This window comes from Jaculus jaculus, chromosome 1 (genome assembly GCF_020740685.1).
Source record: "Jaculus jaculus isolate mJacJac1 chromosome 1, mJacJac1.mat.Y.cur, whole genome shotgun sequence".
In the NCBI taxonomy this organism is placed as follows: Eukaryota; Metazoa; Chordata; class Mammalia; order Rodentia; family Dipodidae; genus Jaculus; species Jaculus jaculus.
Window position 1 is genome coordinate 225554484 of NC_059102.1, and position 19178 is coordinate 225573661.

Sequence of the window (19178 nt, forward strand, 5' to 3'; positions counted from 1 at the left end):
GATGCTCCATAGCTAAAGGTGATTGCTTAAAGAGTTTGCTAGCTGGGCTGGAGGGATGGCTAAGGCATTTGCTTGCAAAGCCAAAGGATCCAGGTTCAATTTCCCAGGACCCACATTAGCCAAATGCACAAGAGGGTGCGTACATCTGGAGTTCGTTTGCAGTGGCTGCAGGACTGGAGGCCCTGGCTTGCCCATTCTCTCTCTTTCTATCTCTTTCTCTGTCAAAAAATAAATAAGTAAGTAAAAATAAAATACTTTAAAAAAAAAAAGCTTGCCAGCCCAGGTTTGGTTCTATAGGACCCACGTAAAGCCTGATGCACAAAGTGACACATATGTTTGGAGTTTGTTTGCAGTGGCAGGAGGCCCTGGTGTGCCCATTCTCATTTCTTCCTCTCTCCCTCCCTTCCTCTCTTTCTCTCTCAACTCTGCCTCAAGAAAAAGAAAAAAAACCAAGACAGACTAGTATCAGCAACTTCATCCCTGTGAGGCCTCAGATGGGGGCTTCACTACCCGAGGCCTCAGTGTTGCCATATGTGTAATGGGATGAAATCTGACAACGATAGCAGGACAGAAAGTATTGCAGTCAGGTTCCAATTGCTGGAAGAAAACACCTGGCCAATAGCAGTTTGTGGGGAAAAAGAAGTTTATTTTGGCTTACAGGCTTGAGGGGAAGCTCTATGATGGCAGGGGGAAACGATGACATGAGCAGAGGGTGGACATCACCCCCTGGCCAACATAAGGTAGAAAATAGCAACAGGAGAGTGTGCCAAACACTGGCAAGAGGAAGCAGGTTACAATACCCATAAGCCCGCCCCCAACAATACACTGCTTCTAGGAGGTATTAATTTCCAAATCGCCATCAGCTGGAGAACCTAGTGTTCAGAACACCTAAGTTTACGGGGGACACCTGACTGAAACCACCATATTCTGCCCCTGACCCCCATAAACTGATACCCATCTGTGATGCAAAATACAATGCATCCATCCAACTTTAAAAGTCCCCACAGTTGGTTGGAGAGATGACTTACTGGTTAAGGCACTTGCCTGCAAAGCCTTAGAATCCTGGTTCAATTTCTCAGGACCCATGTAAGCCAGATGCACAAGGTGGCGCATGCATCTGGAGTTTGTTTGCAGGCTGGAGGCACTGACATGCCCATTCTCTCTCTTTCTTTCTGTCTGCTTTTGAGTCTCTCTGTGTCTTTCTCTTTTTCAAACAAATAAATAAAAATCACATATTTTTTGAAAGTCCCCATAGTTTTTAGTCAATCCCAGTGATTGATATTCAAACATTCCCATAGTCCAAGATCTTTTAACTGAGTCACAATACCAAAAATCCCATAATGGCACAGAATAAACACTCACACTGCAACAGATGGCATTGGCATAGCAAAGAAATATTCAACTAACACAAGATTTAAAACAATCAGGGCAAACATCAAACTCTGTAGCTCCAAGTCCAACAACTCTAGTCAGTGACAAATCTCCAAATCTGATAATTCTAACCAGCAACAAGTCTCTGGAGTTCCAATTCTGTCCCTCCAGCTAGGCTATTCAAAGTCCCAGAAAACTTCATCTGGTGCCAGCAACTCTCCTTGGCAGCCATTTCATAGTCTTGGCATGTCCACTGGGCCTCCACTGCAACCAATGGTGCATTCTCATGGCTCTATTAGGCCTACATGCAGGTAATAAGCCTGCTTCACACTGCCCATGGCCATTTCCAAAATACAAAACCATGTTGCAAATTCAATGAACCTCTTTTTACTGCATTTGTTATATTCCATAATACCAGGTGGGTTACCAACTTGTTAATCCAGGAGGGAATAAAGCAGAGTTTGAAGAACAGGACACTCCTTCAGCATTCAGATGCCTTCAAAAGACTCTGCATTCTTCTTGTCCCAATGCAGGTCAGCTGACCCAATCTCAACGGTTGTAATCTCTTATACAATTGCAACTGAACAGGCAGACTTTTTGGCCCAAAGACTTCTTTTTTTTTCTGTCCCATATTCCTCTGCTCACACAAGTCCATTTATATGTAATGCAACCCTGCACAAGTTGTCAGGACACAGGCATACCAGCAAGCTTCTCACACAAACTGCTTCTAGTCCAGTCCAGGCAAAGCTCTTCCTCACCCTCATAAACCAAACCTCACAATATAGTTCTTACTGCATTCAGGTCTTTCAACTCTGACCAGAATAGTCCATCAAGCTGTACTTACAGCACTGCAAGGTGTCTATTAGGCCAAGGTTTCAAATCCTTCCACATTCCTCTCAAAAATCAGCTCTAAAAGACCAAAAGCCATACAGTTAGGCTTTTAGCAGCAACAATCCCACTCCTCTGGTACAAATTTTACTTTAAAGTCAGGTTCGCATTGCTGGCAGAAACACCCAACCAATAGCAGCTTGTGGGAAAAAAAGGGGGGTTATTTTGGCTTACAGACTTGAGGGGAAGCTCCATGATGGCAGGGGAAAACAATGGCCTGAACAAAGGGTGGACATCACCTCCTGGCCCACATAAGGTGGCCAACAGCAACAGGAGAGTGTGCCAAACACTGGTAAGAGGAAGCTGGCTATAACACCCATAAGCCCGCCGCCAACAATACACTGCCTCCTGGAGGTGTTAGTTCCCAAATCTCCATCAGATGGGAACCTACATTCAGAACTCCTAAGTGTACGGGGGACCCTTGGATCAAAGCACCACAGGAAGTGAGCTTGGGCAACTACCCAGGGGCATGAGGGTCCATCAATGATGGCAGTCCCACTGGGGTCGCAGCCGAGCCATCATTCACTTACTGATTTCATCCCTACTATGTACCTGAGTTTCAGTGAGAACAGGCGGCATGGCTCTCGTTGCCATGGAGGCCGGCAACACATGGAGATGGCACCAGGGGGGTTACCACATGAACAACAACTGTGGAGTGCTGGGCTAGAAACAGAAGGGGTCCAGGTGGCTAGGGAAGGCTTCCACTCCCATCTGCTGTCACCTCCCTCCTAAGGACAACAGGTGCCGTCTGAGGCTTAGCTTAAGCACCTGTGACTAGAGAGACAAGACAGGCTAAGTCCTCGCTGTGGGGCAGGAGGCTCTGTCCTGGGCATGGAATGGGATGGAGGCCGATTAAGTAACATCTGCCCTGAGTCTCAAACAGACTTTAAGGATTGTGGTACTTGCAGCTCAGCCTGTCTGGGGCTTCTGCCCCCCCCCCCCGCCTCCAGCTCTACCTCCTGGGCAGGTCTGTGCAGAAACAACCCAAGATTAGTGCCTCATCACCTTGGGTGGGGTCCCCCACTCCCAACAGGGTCAGTGGCGGCTGCCCCTGATTGCTCAGGGGAGTCACCTAGGACTCTCCATGAGGACGTGCACAGTTTCATCACAGATCCTTAGAGAGATGCTTGTCTAGGAGCTGGGGAGTAGGCTCAGCAGTTAAAGGCGCTGGCTTGCAAAGCCTGCTGACCTGAGTTTGATCCCTGTGGAGGTTTGATTCAGGTGTCCTCCATAAACTTAGGTGTTCTGAATGCTAGGTTCTAAGCTGATGGAAATTTGGGAATTAACACCTCCTGGAGGGAGTGTATTGTTGGGGGCGGGCTTATGGGTGTTACAGCCAGTTTCCCCATGTCAGTGTTTGGCACACTCTCCTTTTGCTATTGTCCACCTTATGTTGGCCAGGGGGTGATGGCCACCCTCTGCTCATGCCATCATTTCCCCTGCCACTGTGGAGCTTCCCCTTGAGCCTGTAAGCCAAAATAAGCCTCTTTTTTCCCCCACAAGCTGCTCTTGGTCAGGTGATTTCTACCAGCAATGCAAACTTGACTGCAACAATCCCCAGCACCCATGGAAATCTGCACCTCCTGAGGCTCCTGTGCCAGCTAAATGGGTGCCAGAGACTCCAAGAACGCGGAGGACCAGCACGGACCCCTCAGGCTCATCCTCTATAGCACACGTGCATCCACACACTCATGCACACACAGCTAAATAAATAAAGATACTCATCTAGAATGTTTCCTTTTCAAAGGATACTAGAGATGCTAATAAATTAAAAAAACAAAACTGGGCGTGGTGGCGCACGCATGCCTTTAATCCCAGCAGTGCAGAGGCAGGCGAGATGGGTGGAGGGTTAAGGCTAGACTAGGCTACGCCGCGGACCCTGTTGCAAAAAACGTAAGTTTCAGGGCTGGAGAGATGGCTTAGCGGACAAGACACTTGCCTGCAAACTCAGATCAGCAGGCTTTGCAAAGACCCAGATGTGGTTCCCCAGGACCATCGTAAGCCATCGCACAAGGTGGTGCAAGTGTGTGGAATTTGTTTGCAGAGGTGAGAGGCCCCGGCATGTCCTTCTCTATCGGCCCTCTCTCTCTCAAATAACTAAACAACAACAACAAAAAAATTTTTTTTGAGGTATGGTTTCACTGTAGCCCTGGATGACCTGGAATTCACTATGTAGTCTCAGGGTGGCCTCGAACTCACAGTGATCCTCCTACCTCTGCCTCCCAAGTGCTGGGATTAAAGGCATGTGCCACCACGCCTGGCTGAAAATAACTAAAAAATTTTTTTAAATTAAAAAGAAAATATAAATTTCAGGCCAGGGAGACAGACTGGTGGGTAAGAGTGCTTTCTGTGTAACATGGGGACCAGGGTTCCATCCCCAGCACCCAGGTAACTAAAAACAAAAGCCAAGGCAGCCACAGCTGCAACCCCACACTCCGCGCTAAGACAGGGGGATTGCTGGAACTCTACAGACCACGGGGCTTGGTGAGAGCCAGCCTCGGGGAAGTAACTTCCTCCGGCTTTTATAAGCACATGCCTCTGTCCACGTGTGTGCGTGCACGCACAATTTTAAAAGACATAACTTTCTTGAATACCTATCTCAACTGCAACCCCACCTGCCCCAGTGACCCCAGGTCCCCTCTCCCACACTTGGCCCTATTCCCGTCACCTTCACTCCCTGTGCAAATCTCAAGCTTGTCCTGCCAGAGCGCGTTTGCACCTGCCTGACACACCCAGAGTGGGGGACGGCTCAACAGAAGCCCAGCACCGCGTAGCATGGGTCCCTAACTGCTCTCGTCACCTGTCCTTCCCCCTTTGGGTCCCTGCACAGTGCCAGCCAGAGCCACCCAGGCTGAGCTGTTGATACCCCCAGTTCCCCTTTTTCCCTTGCATGAATGTGTATATGCATGTATGTATGTTAACGCATGCACACGCATATTCTTTGTGTGGAGACCGGGTCTCATGCAGCTCAGACTGGCCTCGAACTCATGATGTAGCCAAGCATGACCTTAACTTCTGATCCTCCTGCCTCCATTCTCGGGTTAGAACCATGGACCACCGGTAATACCTGGCTGGTGTATGCAGTGCTAGGGATTGAACCCAGGACCTTGTGCATGGTAGGCAAGCACGCTTCCAACTGAGCCACTTTCCTAGCCAGAAACTCACAGCTTCTGACACAGTTGGTCCAGCGGGTTCTGAGAATCTGCCAGGCTGACCAACTCCTAGGGGAAGTGGAGGCTGCTCCTTTGGGGTTCCACAGAGTAACTCCTGGCCCAAATGAGCAGGTTTCCTGGCTGTGCACCCACGGTTGCCCCTGAGAAGTGGGGTTTAAGAAACCAGAAGAGCACCCCTCCCTGCTAGCTGCAGAGGCACCATTAGATCTTACCATCCGGCAGCTGTGAGGAGAGCTGTGCTGGCCAGGACTCATGGACAAGGCCGGGCACTCCAGCAGTACCTGGCGACCTCGGGCAGAAGGACCCTGGATCCTCCTCTGGACTCAGAACAGCAGTGAGGGGCGTGGGTCTATTCAACTATTTTTCATGCCCCCCTCTCCCTGCCTACACCTCAGATTGTATCCTCCCTGGCAAATAGGAGGGCACAGTCCTGCCCCCCATCAGGGCTCAGTGGGGCAGTGACTTGCCGTGGACTGAACAGTGTCCCCCTAGGTAGCCCCACAGGCTATAAGGCCCTGATTTCTTTTTATTCCATGTATATGTGATTCTTTTTGTTTTTTGTTTGTTTGTTTTGGTTTTTTGAGGTAGGGTCTTGCTCTAGCCCAAGCTGACCTGGAATTCTCTGTGTAGTCTCAGGCTGGCCTTGAACTCACAGTGATCCTCCTACCTCTGCCTCCCGAGTATTAAAAGCATGCGTCACCATGCCTGGCTGATTTCTTTATTTATAGGGGTGATTAGCTAAGGATCTTGGATGAGCTCATGCTGGATTCAAGGGTCTCTAAACTAAATCCAGCGGCTGGTGACCTTGTAAGACACGAGTGACGGAGAAGACACCCACATTAGGCTGAGTAGAATCTGTAGCCACTGGACACCTGGAGCCATCAGGAATCAGAATAGACAGGAAGGAGCTGCCCCTGGGACCTCCCTAGGCACATGGCCTGCAGTACCTCAATCCTGGGCTCACGGTCTGGAGAACCACGGGACAATAGATTCCAATTGCTTTGAGCCACATCCTTTGTGCTTGTTACAGCAGCCTTAGATGCTTGTACATGCTGGAGACAGAAGCCACCTGGCCCGCCAGCAGTGTGAGTGGGGTCTCTGCATCCTCCTGGGCAGAGCCTGTGTGGGGTACAGGGCAAGGAAGAGGGTGGGGAGAGCTTTGGAGCATTGGCTAGACAGAGTGGAGGGGTCACACCGAGGCCTAAAGAGAACAGAATGTTCACTGGACCTGGGCCACCGTCACACCTCCGGAGGGACAGGAGGGGCGGTGCGGCCTCCCACAGAGACAGCAATGGCTCAGAGTCCAATCCGACTCTGCTTCGGGTGACCGGCAGGGACACCACCAACACGTGACATGCAAGGCTTCGAGAAATGAGTACCTCCTTCCTAGCCTAGAAAGCCAACTCCAAGGTTCTAGAGGAGGAAGAAGTGAAGAGAGAGCTTCAATGCCAGCTGAAGCCCCTCCACTCTCGGCTTTCTAAATAGAGCCCACCCACACCTCCACACTTAGCAGCTCCCTGGACTCCCAGGCCAGGCAGTCAAGAGCCTCACAGACCAGCACTTGGGAAGAGGAGGTAAGAGAATCACCGTGAGTTCGAGGCCACCCTGAGACTACATAGAGAATTCCAGGTCAGCCTGAGCTAAAGTGACACAGATCCTACCTTAAAAAAAAAAAACAAAAAACAAAAAACAAGAGTCTCACAGAGCAGCCAACTAGAGACCCACATGACCTGTCACCTAGGCCTCACAGGCTGACGTCTGGAACAGACTGTGTGAAATAAAACATAACCAGGGCTGAGAAGATGGCTCAATGGTTAAAGCCTTTTGTTTGCAAAGCCTGTCCTCTTGGGTTCGATTCCCCAGTACTCACATAAAGCCAGATGCACAAAGTGGCGCCTTCGTTCTGGAGTTTGTTTACAGAGGCAAGAGGCTCTGGAGCTCCCATACTCTCTGCTTGCAAATAAATAAAGTGGTGCCATTGCATCTGCCTCTTTTGTCGTTGCCCATGTGATCCCTAGATGGCTGGGACCCCATGTGGGGCAGGCCTTGGCCTCTAAGGGATGGGTCCCCAGACAGCGAGACCTCAGCAAAGCCCCTGCGTAAGACAAAAACACTCAATACACAAGCGTGAGCTGTGTGTTTGATGCTTGTTTTACTGGGAGACGCATGGTCACTTTCCCTAAGGCAGAGACCACTAGGTAACTGTGAGGCACTGTGGGAATGTGTTAGAAGTGATAAGCTGAGCCAGGCCTTCGGGTGGCAAGACCCTGAGTCATACAGGATCACATGCCCAGGGCACCCACTGGCTCCAAGTTTCAGCCTTTCATAAAGGCAGAGCTGTGCCGAGAGCCTGCATGTGGCCTGGATCTGGGAAACATTGTGGGGATGGTTGACTGGTAAGAACTAGGAGATTCTGAGCGGTAGGGCCAGTTTGGGGGACACTGTAGAGGGACAGAGGGCCTGGGTCCTGGCTGGGTCTCAGTGAAGAGTTCTGGGCCTCCCCCCACCCCAGGTCCTGGTCTATTCTGGCCTTGTGACCTCTCAGTACCCAGGGTGGGTGGGTAAGGCCAGTAAAGATCTGTAGCCCCAGAGCCTGCAATGAAAATTACATGAGCAGACCTCGCCTGGAAGAGGCTTTTTAAAAAGCTCTGGCTCCAGAGGCTCACAGCACGCTGCGTGGCTTTTAAGCCTGTAGTGGGGAGAGGGGGCAGGGGTGCAGAGTCTTAGCCTATATCCTGGTTCAGCACCCCAGAGACCTTCTGATACAACCATGCAAGGATCTGATGACAAGTAAAAGGAAAGCACTTATCACTTGTTTGCTTGAGGCAGGCAGGCTCTCAATCTGTAGTCCAGGCTGGCCTGAACTCACAGCTGTCCTCCTGCCCCAGTCTTCAGAGTGCTGGGATTGTAGGTGTATACCTACTTGGATCTTTTTCTGTTTTGGTTTTTTGAGGTAAGGTCTCCCTCTAGCCGAGGCTGAACTGGAATTCACTACATAGTCTCAGGGTGGCCTCGAACTCGCGGCAATCCTCCTACCTCTTGCCTCCCGAGTGCTGGGATTAAAGGCCTGTGCCAACCACACCCAGCTTCTTTTTCTTTTTGAAAAAATATTTTTATTTATTTATTTGCAAGCAGAGAGAGACAGGCAGGTGGTGGGGGGAGAATGGGCACACGAGAGCCTTCAGCCGCTGCAAGTCAACTCCAGGTGCATGCAACACCTGTGCGTCTGGCCTCATGTGGGTCCTGAGGAATGGAACCCAGGTGGTTATGCCTTGTAGGCTACTGCCTTAACCACTGAACCATCTCTCCAGCCCCCTACTTGGGTCTTTTTCTTTTGGCACGCACATGCGTGTGTGTAGATCATTTGCATGATGCGATCCGTGGTATGTGTGCCACGTGTGTGCAGAGGCACATGCCCCATGCCTGTGCTTGTGGACACCATAGGACATCCAAATACTTCCCTCAGCTCAGAGCTTCTGTCTGTCAGGGAGCCCCAGACACCCTCTGGCCTTTGCCCACCCACCCCGCACCACAGACCTAGATTATAGATATGCACAGCCATGCCCAGCTTTTGTCTTGATTCTGAAGACTTGAACTTGGCAGTCTCCAGCCCGAGAGGCCCTCATGCTCTTCACCCTTGAACCATTTCCCCAGCCCCTACTTAGGTCTTAAATGCAGTCCTGGTCCCCAGCCAGTGGCATCTTTTGGAAGTGGTCACACTTTCAAGAGACGGGGTCTACAGGGAAGAAGCGAGGTATTGAGGGAGTGCCTTTGAGGGAACTATTGGAACCTGGGCCTCGCTCTCACTTCCCAGCCATTATGAGGTGAGTTGTATCCTCCATAGCACACCCCACTGTGGTACACTGTCCCCCACCTATGGGCCCAAAGCCACCCTTGACTGAACCCTCTGAAACTGTGAGCGCAAATAAACCTTTCCACCTTTTAAATTGTTTATCCTAGGTATTTTGTGACAGTAATGCAAAGCTGACTGACACAATCCACATGATAGACTATCATTCAGCTCCCGAAACAATGGTGCACCTGCAGAGGCTGAGCCTGGCAAACACCATGCTCAGAGACCCAAGGAACAAGAGCCAGAGGTCCGTGTACACAAGGCACTAGAGTTTCCAAAAGAGGACAGGGTTGCTGTGGGGGCTGGGTGGGGCTGGAGCTAAGCGAGGGACAGGTACAGTCTGGGAGGTGACAGGCTTTCTGGAGGTGGTGGCCATGGCTGCAGAAGGAATTGGGTACTCCACAGTCACCATGGGAGATTTCATGCTATGTCTATTCTGCCATGATTACAGAAGAAACAACGTCACTAAAACGTCCTGCGTGTCAACCCTTCACTGGCCCAGGGGAAGGCCCACGGCCATGATGAGGGGAAGACAACCTAGGGGTTAAACTGGCTAGCCATTGCTTCCCCCCTCCCAGCACTTCTGCTCACAGACACTCATCCCGGGCATATGGCCCCTGCTCCATGGATTCAGCCTGGGGCCTCAAGGGGCACCAGACCCTGGAGCGGGTATGGGGGTGATTTTGCCCCTCCAACATGGCAGGCCACTTTGCAAACAGCAACTGCACCTCAGAAGAACCAATGCTTTTCCTTGCTATGCAGCCTGAGAGCTGTCAGTCAAGATGCCCCGCCCTTGTGCTAGCCTGGGGGGCGGGCACAAGACCTCAGCTGGGCCAATCCGGATGCTCTCCTAGAGAGGCTTCCTGCCCCAGTGGAACCTGGGGGGCATCCGCCTACCCTTCCCCAGACCTTACTTCCCTGGCCCCTGCTTCCCTCCAGTCACGGGAAGCTGCTCATGTTAACCGCTATCCATACCAGTTTTGCATTTGTTTGCAACCAGAATCTCTAAGCCTGTCTGGTGCTCAAATAAGGGGCCGGGCAGTTGAAGGAGAGCAGGAATGAAATGAATCACAGGGCATGGCCAACGTGGAGGCCTGAGTGGGTGCCAGGCATTCCTAGTGACCCCCTCCCCTCGGAGCCACCCCACTTTACTGACGAGAAAACCAAGGTGTGTTCCAGGTCTCTCGGTGGCAGGCAAAGCCAGTGCCCAAAATAGGTCGGTTGGGTGTTACGACGCACACCCTCAATCCCAGCACTCGGTAGGCAAAGGTGGGTGGATCACTGTGAGTTCGAGGCCAGCCTGAGACTCCATAGTGAATTCCAGGTCAGCCTGGGCCAAAGTGAGACCCTACCTCAAAAAAAACAACCAGGAAAAAATAAAAAAAACAGGCAGGCAGGTGGGGCAGGAGCCAGCTGAGTCCACTGTAGGACAGGTGGACAGGAAGGACAGGAGCCCTGCTGCTTCACACAGCCAGTGCTGGGGCCAGCAGGGAGCCCGGTGTTCGGCCACTAGCTAGAGTCCTCGGGGTGCTAAGCGTCTGGGGCAGCCCCTGTGGGGAAGACGCAGCAGATGGTGAGAGTTGAGGCTGGTGCAGCTCCACAGGTGCTTGGACTGTGGGGATGGGTGGCGCAGTGGCCCGGCTGTCAGGGCGGAGTCAGGACGTGGGGCCTGTGGCACGCAGGCTGTCTGTGCTAGCTCAGGACCGCAGGCCCGGGGCTGAAGGCGGAAGCATACGCCTGGCACAGGGCGGAGCATGGGGGAGGATCAGCAGTGGGCTTCAGGCTGGGTCCCCCTGCGGGCCATGGTACGCAGACGCGACCTCTGGACGGCAAGATCTGGACATAGGAACAGAGGCCTGTGCTCCCTCTGACAACACCCCTCACGGAGTCTATGCTTTCTGCCGGCCTTTCCTCTTTCCCGGTCTCCCCCCCCCCCCCCCCCAGGCTGGATCTCCTACCAGGGTGATGACAAGCACTTGGCTATCTTGGGGAGCAACACCTCCAAGTGCACCTGGCTTCCTGCCCGGCATTTCCCACTCCTTTACTCTACTTGTCTGGGATTGTCTCTCTGAGAGGAAACTGAAGTCCAGGGGCACTGGAATTTGCCCTGTCACCAACTGTTGGAGAAGGAAGGCATGTTGGAGGACATAGTGGCAAAGTCTTGATGGAACACCCACTGTGCGCAGGGCAGGCCTTTAGGGATGGGGCTCCACCGCACAACAGGTGAGCCTCCCAGGCCTCAGGGCCACTCCATCTCACTTTCTCCATCTCCTCCCACTCCCTCGCACCTCTGTCCCCCAGAAATCTCAGTTTCCACCTTACCTCTCAGGCAGGACAGCTTAAGCCCCATGGCGTTGCCTCTGTGGGTCTGTGGAGAGAGGAGCACATTCAGAGAGGGGCAGGGGACTTCTTGCCTACTGGCCACGCGCAGCCAGTCCCCCACCCCAGGCAGCTGGACACAAAACAGGAAGTAGTGGTGGGACAAGGCAGCTGTGAGACCACAGTGGCTGCTGGCCACATCTGGGCTGAATCTAGGCTGAGGGAAAGAACTTTCTAGCGTCTCAAAATCCTGGAGTGTGGTGGTACGTCGAGGCTGCTGGCTGGTGAAGTTTAACACCAGGCTGGCCCGGGGCTGGGGGTGCACAGCAAACATCTCAGCCCTGCCTTCTGGGTCAGCTCCAAGGATGGAGGACCCTTGGGACGAAGCCCACCATGGTAGGTGCCTTTCTATGGTAACCCCTCTCTCTCTTTTTTTTTTTTTTGTAATTTGAGAGCAACAGACATAGAGAGAAAGACAGATAGAGGGAGAGAGAGAATGGGCGCACCAGGGCTTCCAGCCTCTGCAAATGAACTCCAGACGCATGCGCCCCCTTGTGCATCTGGCTAACGTGGGACCTGGGGAAGCGAGCCTCGAACCGGGGTCCTTAGGCTTCACAGGCAAGCGCTTAACCGCTAAGCCATCTCTCCAGCCCTCTCTCTCTTTTAAATCAAGGCCTTCTGTCAGTTGTTTCCTTGCCTTCCTCTCTCCTCTTCTCCCCTCCACTCCCTTCCTTCCTTTATTGCAGTATTGGGGATCAAACCCAGGGCTTCATGCAGGATAGGTACATGCTATACCACTGAGCTCCCCCCCGGTTCTCTTTACTTTTCTTTTTTTTTGGGGGGGGGGTTAGGTAGGGTCTTGTGTGAGCTCAGGCTGACCTGGAATTCCTTATGTAGTCTCAGGCTGGCCTCGAACCCACAGTGATCCTCCTACCTCTGTCTCCCTAGTGCTGGGATAAAAGACAGGCACCACCATGCCTGGCCCTGTCGTCTTTTCAACAGGTTCCTGAGAATCTGTTTATAAAGAACTGAGCTGTAAAAGGTAGGTGGTCCCCAGTCCCTGGAGAAAAAGAATTGTCCCAACCCACATTCCCACCACCTTCTTGTGCCTGAAGGGTCCTTGGAACCCTGAACAACTGATCTCTGTGATATGCACATGGAAATCGTGCCCAGCATGCATGAACCTCTGGCTTCACATCTGATCTCTGCGTAAGCGAGGTGTAGTGGCGGGTGCCTGTAGGGGAGGTTGGAGGCAGAAGAATCAGAAAGTCAAGGCCAATCTCGGCTATGTAGCAAGTTTGAGGGCAGCCCAGGCTATATGAGACATTGCTCAGAAAATAAAGGACTAACAGGAGTGAGTCAAGCAAGAATCAGCTCTCCAGAAAGCAGGAATAGAGCGCAGAGGCCTGGAGGAGACCGGAGGGTGGTCTGTGGAGGAACCAGATGAGAGGTCAGAGCAGGCACAGGGCAGGGAGAAGCTAAGGGTGAGAGGGACTTTGGGGGGTGGGTGCTGTAGAAGCCAATCGTGACATATAGATGGTTTCTGTAAGTACCAAGAAGCAAGCCTGCTTTGTAGAAGGCAGCAAGGAAGCAGCCACCACATGTACCCCAGTGCAGGGTCTCCGGCCCACCCAGGTGAACAGAGCCAGAATGTGTGTGGGGGGGTGTTGTTTCTGAGAGAGGGTTCAGGCTGGCCTCGAACTCAAAATCCTCCTGCCTCTGCCTCCTAATGCTGGGGTTACAGGCTCGAGCCACCACAAGGCTTTAGAACTGGTATTTTCATGAGGCTCCTTAGAGGTTGGCTTACTTGTTAAGGACCAAGAAGCTTGCTCGGGGCCAGGAGTTGTGGGCCTGAATGGGGAATAGTATGGAGGGAGGACAACGCTGGAAATCTGGGTGGAGCAGGTGGGAGGTGGATAGAGATGTCCCTTAGCCGATGGACAGGGGGCTGCAGGGACCAGTGAGACACACGGACAGTCTGTGGGGTCTGTTGGGAGTAGGTGCAGGTAGCAGCAGGCGCTGTCCCACTGAGCTGGGAGGCACAGATGCTGGCTCAGGCCTCTCTCACTCCCAAGCCTCCACTTTCCTCATCTCTGAAATGGGATTGCTGTTGTGGCACATCAGGACAGGCTGAGCGGGGAAGAAATGACTGTCATGGGACTCAGCTCCATACTGGGCTCCCAGTGGCAGTCCAAGAGATGCCAGTGTTGCTCCAAGAGAGGGACAGAGGTACCCATAATCTGCCAGGGGCCAGGCCCAGCATAGAGCTGCACTTCATTCAGCAGCTAGTCCTCACGGGCACTCCATGAGAGCTCCTATCCCTCTTCCACAAAGGGGGAAACTAAGGCACAGAAAGGTTAGTTAACAAGGGACTACGGGTTGCAAGAGGCAGAGCAGTTACTAGAACCAGCACCACTGTGGATGCTGAGTCTGTATTTTTCAGTCCCCAGGCAGGCTTGAGACATCTTTGAGTCCCAAGGAGTCCAAAGCTGGACTGGAGAGAGGGCTCTGTGGGCAGGAGTGTTTGCTATGAACGCATGAGGACTTGATTTCAATTCCCAGCACCCGCATTCAAAAAAAACAAACAAAAAGTCAGGCGTGGTGACACACACTTTGATCCTAGCACCCCAGAGGCAGAGGTAGAAGGATTGCTGTGAGTTCAAGGCCAGCCTGGAACTAGAGTGAATTCTAGGTCAGCATGGGCTAGAGTGAGACCCTACCCCAAAAACAAACAAGCCAGGTGTGGCTGCACACGCTGGGGTTGAGGTCTGATGGCGGCAGACATGGGGGGCTCCGGGAGCTCCCTGGTCAGCCAGTCTAGCCAAAAACACTAAGCTCGGGGTTCAGTGACACCCTGCCTCAGGGACATATGGCCAAAGAGTGTTAGATAATGTTTCCACAAGGGTACACACAGGGCACGTGCATTTGCACACACAAGTGCATACACACCAAAGACACACCACACATACACACACTACCAAAACAATGGTTAAAGCTGGGTGTGGTGACACATGCCTGTATTTCTACCATTCAGGTTGAGGCAAGTTTAGGACCAGTTTGAGCTATTTAGTGCTACGGCGATGTAGTACGTTAAAGGTTGGCCTGAGCTACACCCTGCACCCTGATATGGTCAGTGGGGTGGGGGAAGGTAGTTAATTCAAGCACAAGTGCAGGGGAGACAGAAAGGGAGATATGAAATCAGAAAACAAAGACTAAGGTTGGGCATGGTGGCGCACGCCTTTAATCCCAGCACTAGGGAGGCAGAGGTAGAAGGATCACTGTGAGGTCAAGGCCAGTTTGGGACTACAGAATGAGTTCCAGGTCAATCTGAGCTAGAGTGAGATCCTACCTCAAAAACAAAACAAAAAGCCAGGTGTGGTGGTGCACACCTTTAATCTTAGCACACGGGAGGCAGGGGTAGGAGGATCTCTGGATCTCCTTGAGTTCAAGGCCAGCCTGAGATTACACAGTGAATTTCAGGTCAGCCTGGGCTAGAGCTAGACTCTGTGTCAAAAAACCAAGAGACAGGCTGGGGGAAGTGGCTTAGTGATTAAGGTATTTGCCTGCGAAACCTAAGGACCCCAGTTCAAGTCCCCAGGACCCTCGTAAGCCAGATGCACAAGGAGGTGCATGCATCTCTGGAGTTTGCTTGCAGTGACTAGAGGCCCTGGCATGCCCATTTTCTCTTTCTCTCTATCTGCTTCTTCTTCTCTCTCTCTCTCTCAAATAAATAAATAAAATATTAAAAATATTAAAAAAAAAACAAGAGAGACAGACAGACACAGAGAAAGACTGAATGGGAGGGCACCCTGACTCACCACTGGCCCAAGGTAGAATAGCAGCCCTGAGGAAGGAACCTCTCTTTTCACACAAATAATTATAGGGTGTGCAAAGTTTGCTTTGGGCTGCAGAGATGGCCCAGTGGTTAAGGCACTGCCTACAAAGCCTAATGACCTGGGTTCAATTCCCCAGTACCTATGTAAAGCCAGATGCACCCGAGGGTGCCTATGTCTGAAGTTCATCTGCAGCAGCTAGAGGACCTGGCAAACACATTCAGATTCTTTCTCTCATCTGTCTCCGCTTGTAGAACAATAAAAATATTTTAGGGGGACTGGGCTGTTTACTATGCTCGCAAAACCTCAGGTTATTAATTGTTTGCACACTGGCTGGGTGGTATAAAAAGCCCTTGTTACCAAATGGTCACAAGATCCTCCCTGGTGACAGGGCTGTGCAGGGTTCTGTCCCTCCTGAGTGGTTGTTCTGCACACCACACAGCATCATAGCCGTGGGAAGGGGTGCTCCCCCAGGTGGGCAGGGGTCTTTACAGCAGCTTCTCAGATAGGAGCCTTGGTCCACCATGAGCTCACCCTCGATCACTTTGAAACACAGAAAAGTCAGGCGTTCTTTGCACAAAGTAAGAGGTCACTGTACTGTGGCCCAGAGACCCTCGTTGGTTGAGGACCCTGTGTACAGAAGGAGGCTGTGGTATATGTCCCACACGGAGGGTCAAGAAGTCTGGCTCCTGGGTGTGAGGTAAGCACTTCCCAGAGATGGGCTCCAGGCTCCATGCAGGATGCCCAGGTCCAGCTTGGGCCACATATACTGGGTGGTTCACTGTAGAGCTGCAATTAAACCCAGCTGGGCCTCATTACCTCTGACCCTGGCCACAATTGCAGAGGTCCTTTAATTCTGACCTCTGGTGTCCTAAGAAAAAAACTGAGTGGCAGTCAAGCTGGGTGCCTCTTGGCCGTGGTCTTTGGAGAGCCACCTCCCAGATGAAATCAAAGCAGCCCTGCCAAGGAGGCCCTGAGTCACCGTGGCACCTTGCCCCACCTCCTTTAACAAAGCCCTCCTTTAAGGACAAGGCTGGGCAGGGGAAGAGTCAGAGTGGAGCGATGGGACAGTTTGCAGATAGGTGGACCTGGGGGCGGAGATGGCATTCACCCAGCTGGGGGTGGCTAGGGAGCCCTGTTTCTCCAAGGGTCTTCCTGCTCCCACACGGGGGCATCCTCCTGCAGGCAAGCTGGGCACACCCACAACTGGGTTTCTTCCTTCTTTAGAAAAGCTATTTTATTTGTGCAATAGGGTTAGACTCATGTGATTCCAGCCAAGGGGATTGTGGGGTGGGGGGATGGCAAACACATGCTGGCCTTAGGGTGCCTCCCTCCAGGGCCAGAGCGAGCACCTGGCTCTCCTGTTCCAGAAACTTCAGCCCTCCGGGCCTGCAGGAGGCTGCAAAGAGTCTGGGGGAGGCTAGACAGCCCGCGCTATGGGGAATCAAGGGACTGTGTACCCGCCAAGACCCACCTAGGCTGGCTCTGGCTTCCCACCTGTCTGCTGACCCCTGCAGGCCACAGTGTGACAGACTCCAGACACCTGCCTCTTTCTTACTTGTCAATCAAACCATCTGTTCAAACAGTGAAGCCAACCAAGGCAGAAAAGTGTCTCCAGCACAGGAGGAGAAGTGTACTGTTGAGTTACTTACTAAAGTCACCCGCAGGAGGCATTGGCTGTGTGGGTCCTAGGGGCGGGGTGAGAAGTTCCGTTTTGGGGTTCACTTCTAAGTGCCCTTCTCCCATGTGAGTTACTTCCTAGCAGTGTCTATGCTAGGCTTCCTTCCCCACGGTCTCGCAAGCCTGGCCTAGCTTTCCCTAGAGAAAACCACTCCCTGTTGGCACGGGGCTCTCAGGCCTGGTCTTGCCACCTTCCAGCCTTTGTTTCCTGCCTTTAGAATGGGGACAAGAGTCTGGTGAGAGCGCTGGCGCGAGGGTGAAAACCGCCAACGCAGGGGCTGGCACGGGCGGACTGCTGGGTAAGCACTAAAGAGTACACGTCTCCGGAGGTGACCTACGCCTCCCCGGGGGACGCCACCTTCCTGCCTGCGGTGTGCCCACCAGCTGAGGCCTTCCAGGCACAGATTAGGACCAGCTTTTCGCCGCCTTGGGGCTGGCGAAGGGGATTAAGTCTTTCTATAAATACCCAGCCTCCCTCCCGCCCAGAGGACCAGGACCCAGGCAGGGGACCAGAGGTGGGTGTGGCCAAGCCAGGCCCAGAGGTGGGCGTGGCAGGTACTGGACCCCCGAGGTGGGCGTGACCTGGATGGGTAATACTGAGTACCCTTTGGTCTTAACACAGAGGAGTAGGGGGCGGAGGGCGTGGTGTCCTCTTTGAAAGTGCCCCAGACTGGCAGAACACACCAGAGTGCCACTCAGGGTGAGCCCCTCTGAGCCTCAGTTGCCTTCTCTGCAAAACGGGGTGTGTCTTAGCAGGCCAGCACGGTCTCAAGAATGCCTCACCTGGTGGCGGCCTTTCGGCAAAGGCTATCAGGTCACTCGGCCTGCAAACCTCCTCCGGCCCGATCGCAACACTGCCCGGGAGCCAGAACCCCGGAGACCCCGCCCATGCCCGTCCCCAGGGAGCTGCGGGTCCCGCAGTTTACTGAGCGCCCTCCCCGCCGCTCCGTCCCAGCCACCCCGGCTTTGATGCGCCAGGAGCGCAGGGGGGCCCCTAAGTGCGGCGGTTCATAAATAATACATCTTTCAATCCTCGGTTGAGGGGAAATGGTTCCTCCCCCGGGAGGCCTCCCGCCCCCACCCCGCCGCCGGCACCTCGCCGAGCCCTCGGGCAAGGCGCCGTGGTCCCTGCGCGGGCGCTCGTGACGGCGCAGGTGTCAGGAGGAGAGAGGGGCCCGCGGGCCACCACGCGCGGGGACACGCCCCCCACGGCCGCTGCCCGTCGCCGGGCGGCCACAGGGTTGGGGGTTGGGGAATCGGACTTTGCCGGAGCCCGAGGTCAAGTCTAAGTTGGAGAAGGCGCCGGGTGGAGCACTCCGGGTCCCTCGGGGTCCCCACTGCCCTCGGGGAACCCCCGATCCCCTTGGCGGGGCGCGCGGCCCGCGGACACTCACCGCTTCCTGGGGGCCCGGCCGGGCGCTGATGCCCGCGGCGGCGGCGGTGGCCGGGCGCGGGGGACCGCGGCGAAGAGCCTGCAAGAGAGAGCAGCGGGGGTCATGGCCCGGCCGGCGCTCCCCGGTCGCCGCCGCCGCCGCCGCCGCCGCGCGCACGCCTCGGCCCCCGCCCGGCACCTGGAGGACGGCGCCGCCCCGGCCGCCCCGCCCCGCCCCGCCCCGCCCCGCCCCGCCGCGCCCCGCCCCGCCTCGGGTCGCTGGCCAGGCCCTCCCGGGGGACCGGCGGAAAGTTTGGGCCGCGGGCCGGGGCGGTCACGGGGCGCCCCCCTGCGGCTCTCCGCGCTCTGCAGCCCCGGGTGATGAAAAGAAGAGCCGGGTTTCCTATCTCCTGGGTGCAGGGCCCTGGGGATGTGTAAGCGGAGCCCCCACCTCATCGCTGCAGCTGTAGGGGTTCAGGTGACCCTAGTGACCCTAGTGACCTGTGAGCTTCGCCTGCAGAGGTGCCTGGGCCTCTGGCTGGCCACGTGCCTCGGCTCTCTACTGGTGCCAGGGGACCTGGTAATGCAGACCAAAAGGCCTGGCTGGGGTGGCCTCTCTTATTCCCCCCAACTCCCTGTAGCTCCCTAATCAGCTTCATGTTTGTTTGTTTTCTTTCTTTTTTAGACAG

At 53.9% G+C, this 19178-nt stretch overlaps 1 protein-coding gene across 1 annotated transcript in view; it reads right to left on the reverse strand.

Annotated features, from left to right (window-relative positions):
- Positions 1 to 18945, reverse strand: part of C1H16orf74 (chromosome 1 C16orf74 homolog) — a 38891-nt gene extending 19946 nt beyond the window's left edge. Inside the window, exons 1-3 of the mRNA XM_045142503.1 lie at positions 18760 to 18945; positions 18512 to 18589; positions 11608 to 11653 (exon numbers count right to left, since the gene is read on the reverse strand). Coding sequence (XP_044998438.1) covers positions 11608 to 11653; positions 18512 to 18589; positions 18760 to 18945 — 310 coding nt within the window. The remainder of the gene's footprint in view (positions 1 to 11607; positions 11654 to 18511; positions 18590 to 18759) is intronic.
- Between the last annotated feature and the right edge of the window lie 233 nt (positions 18946 to 19178).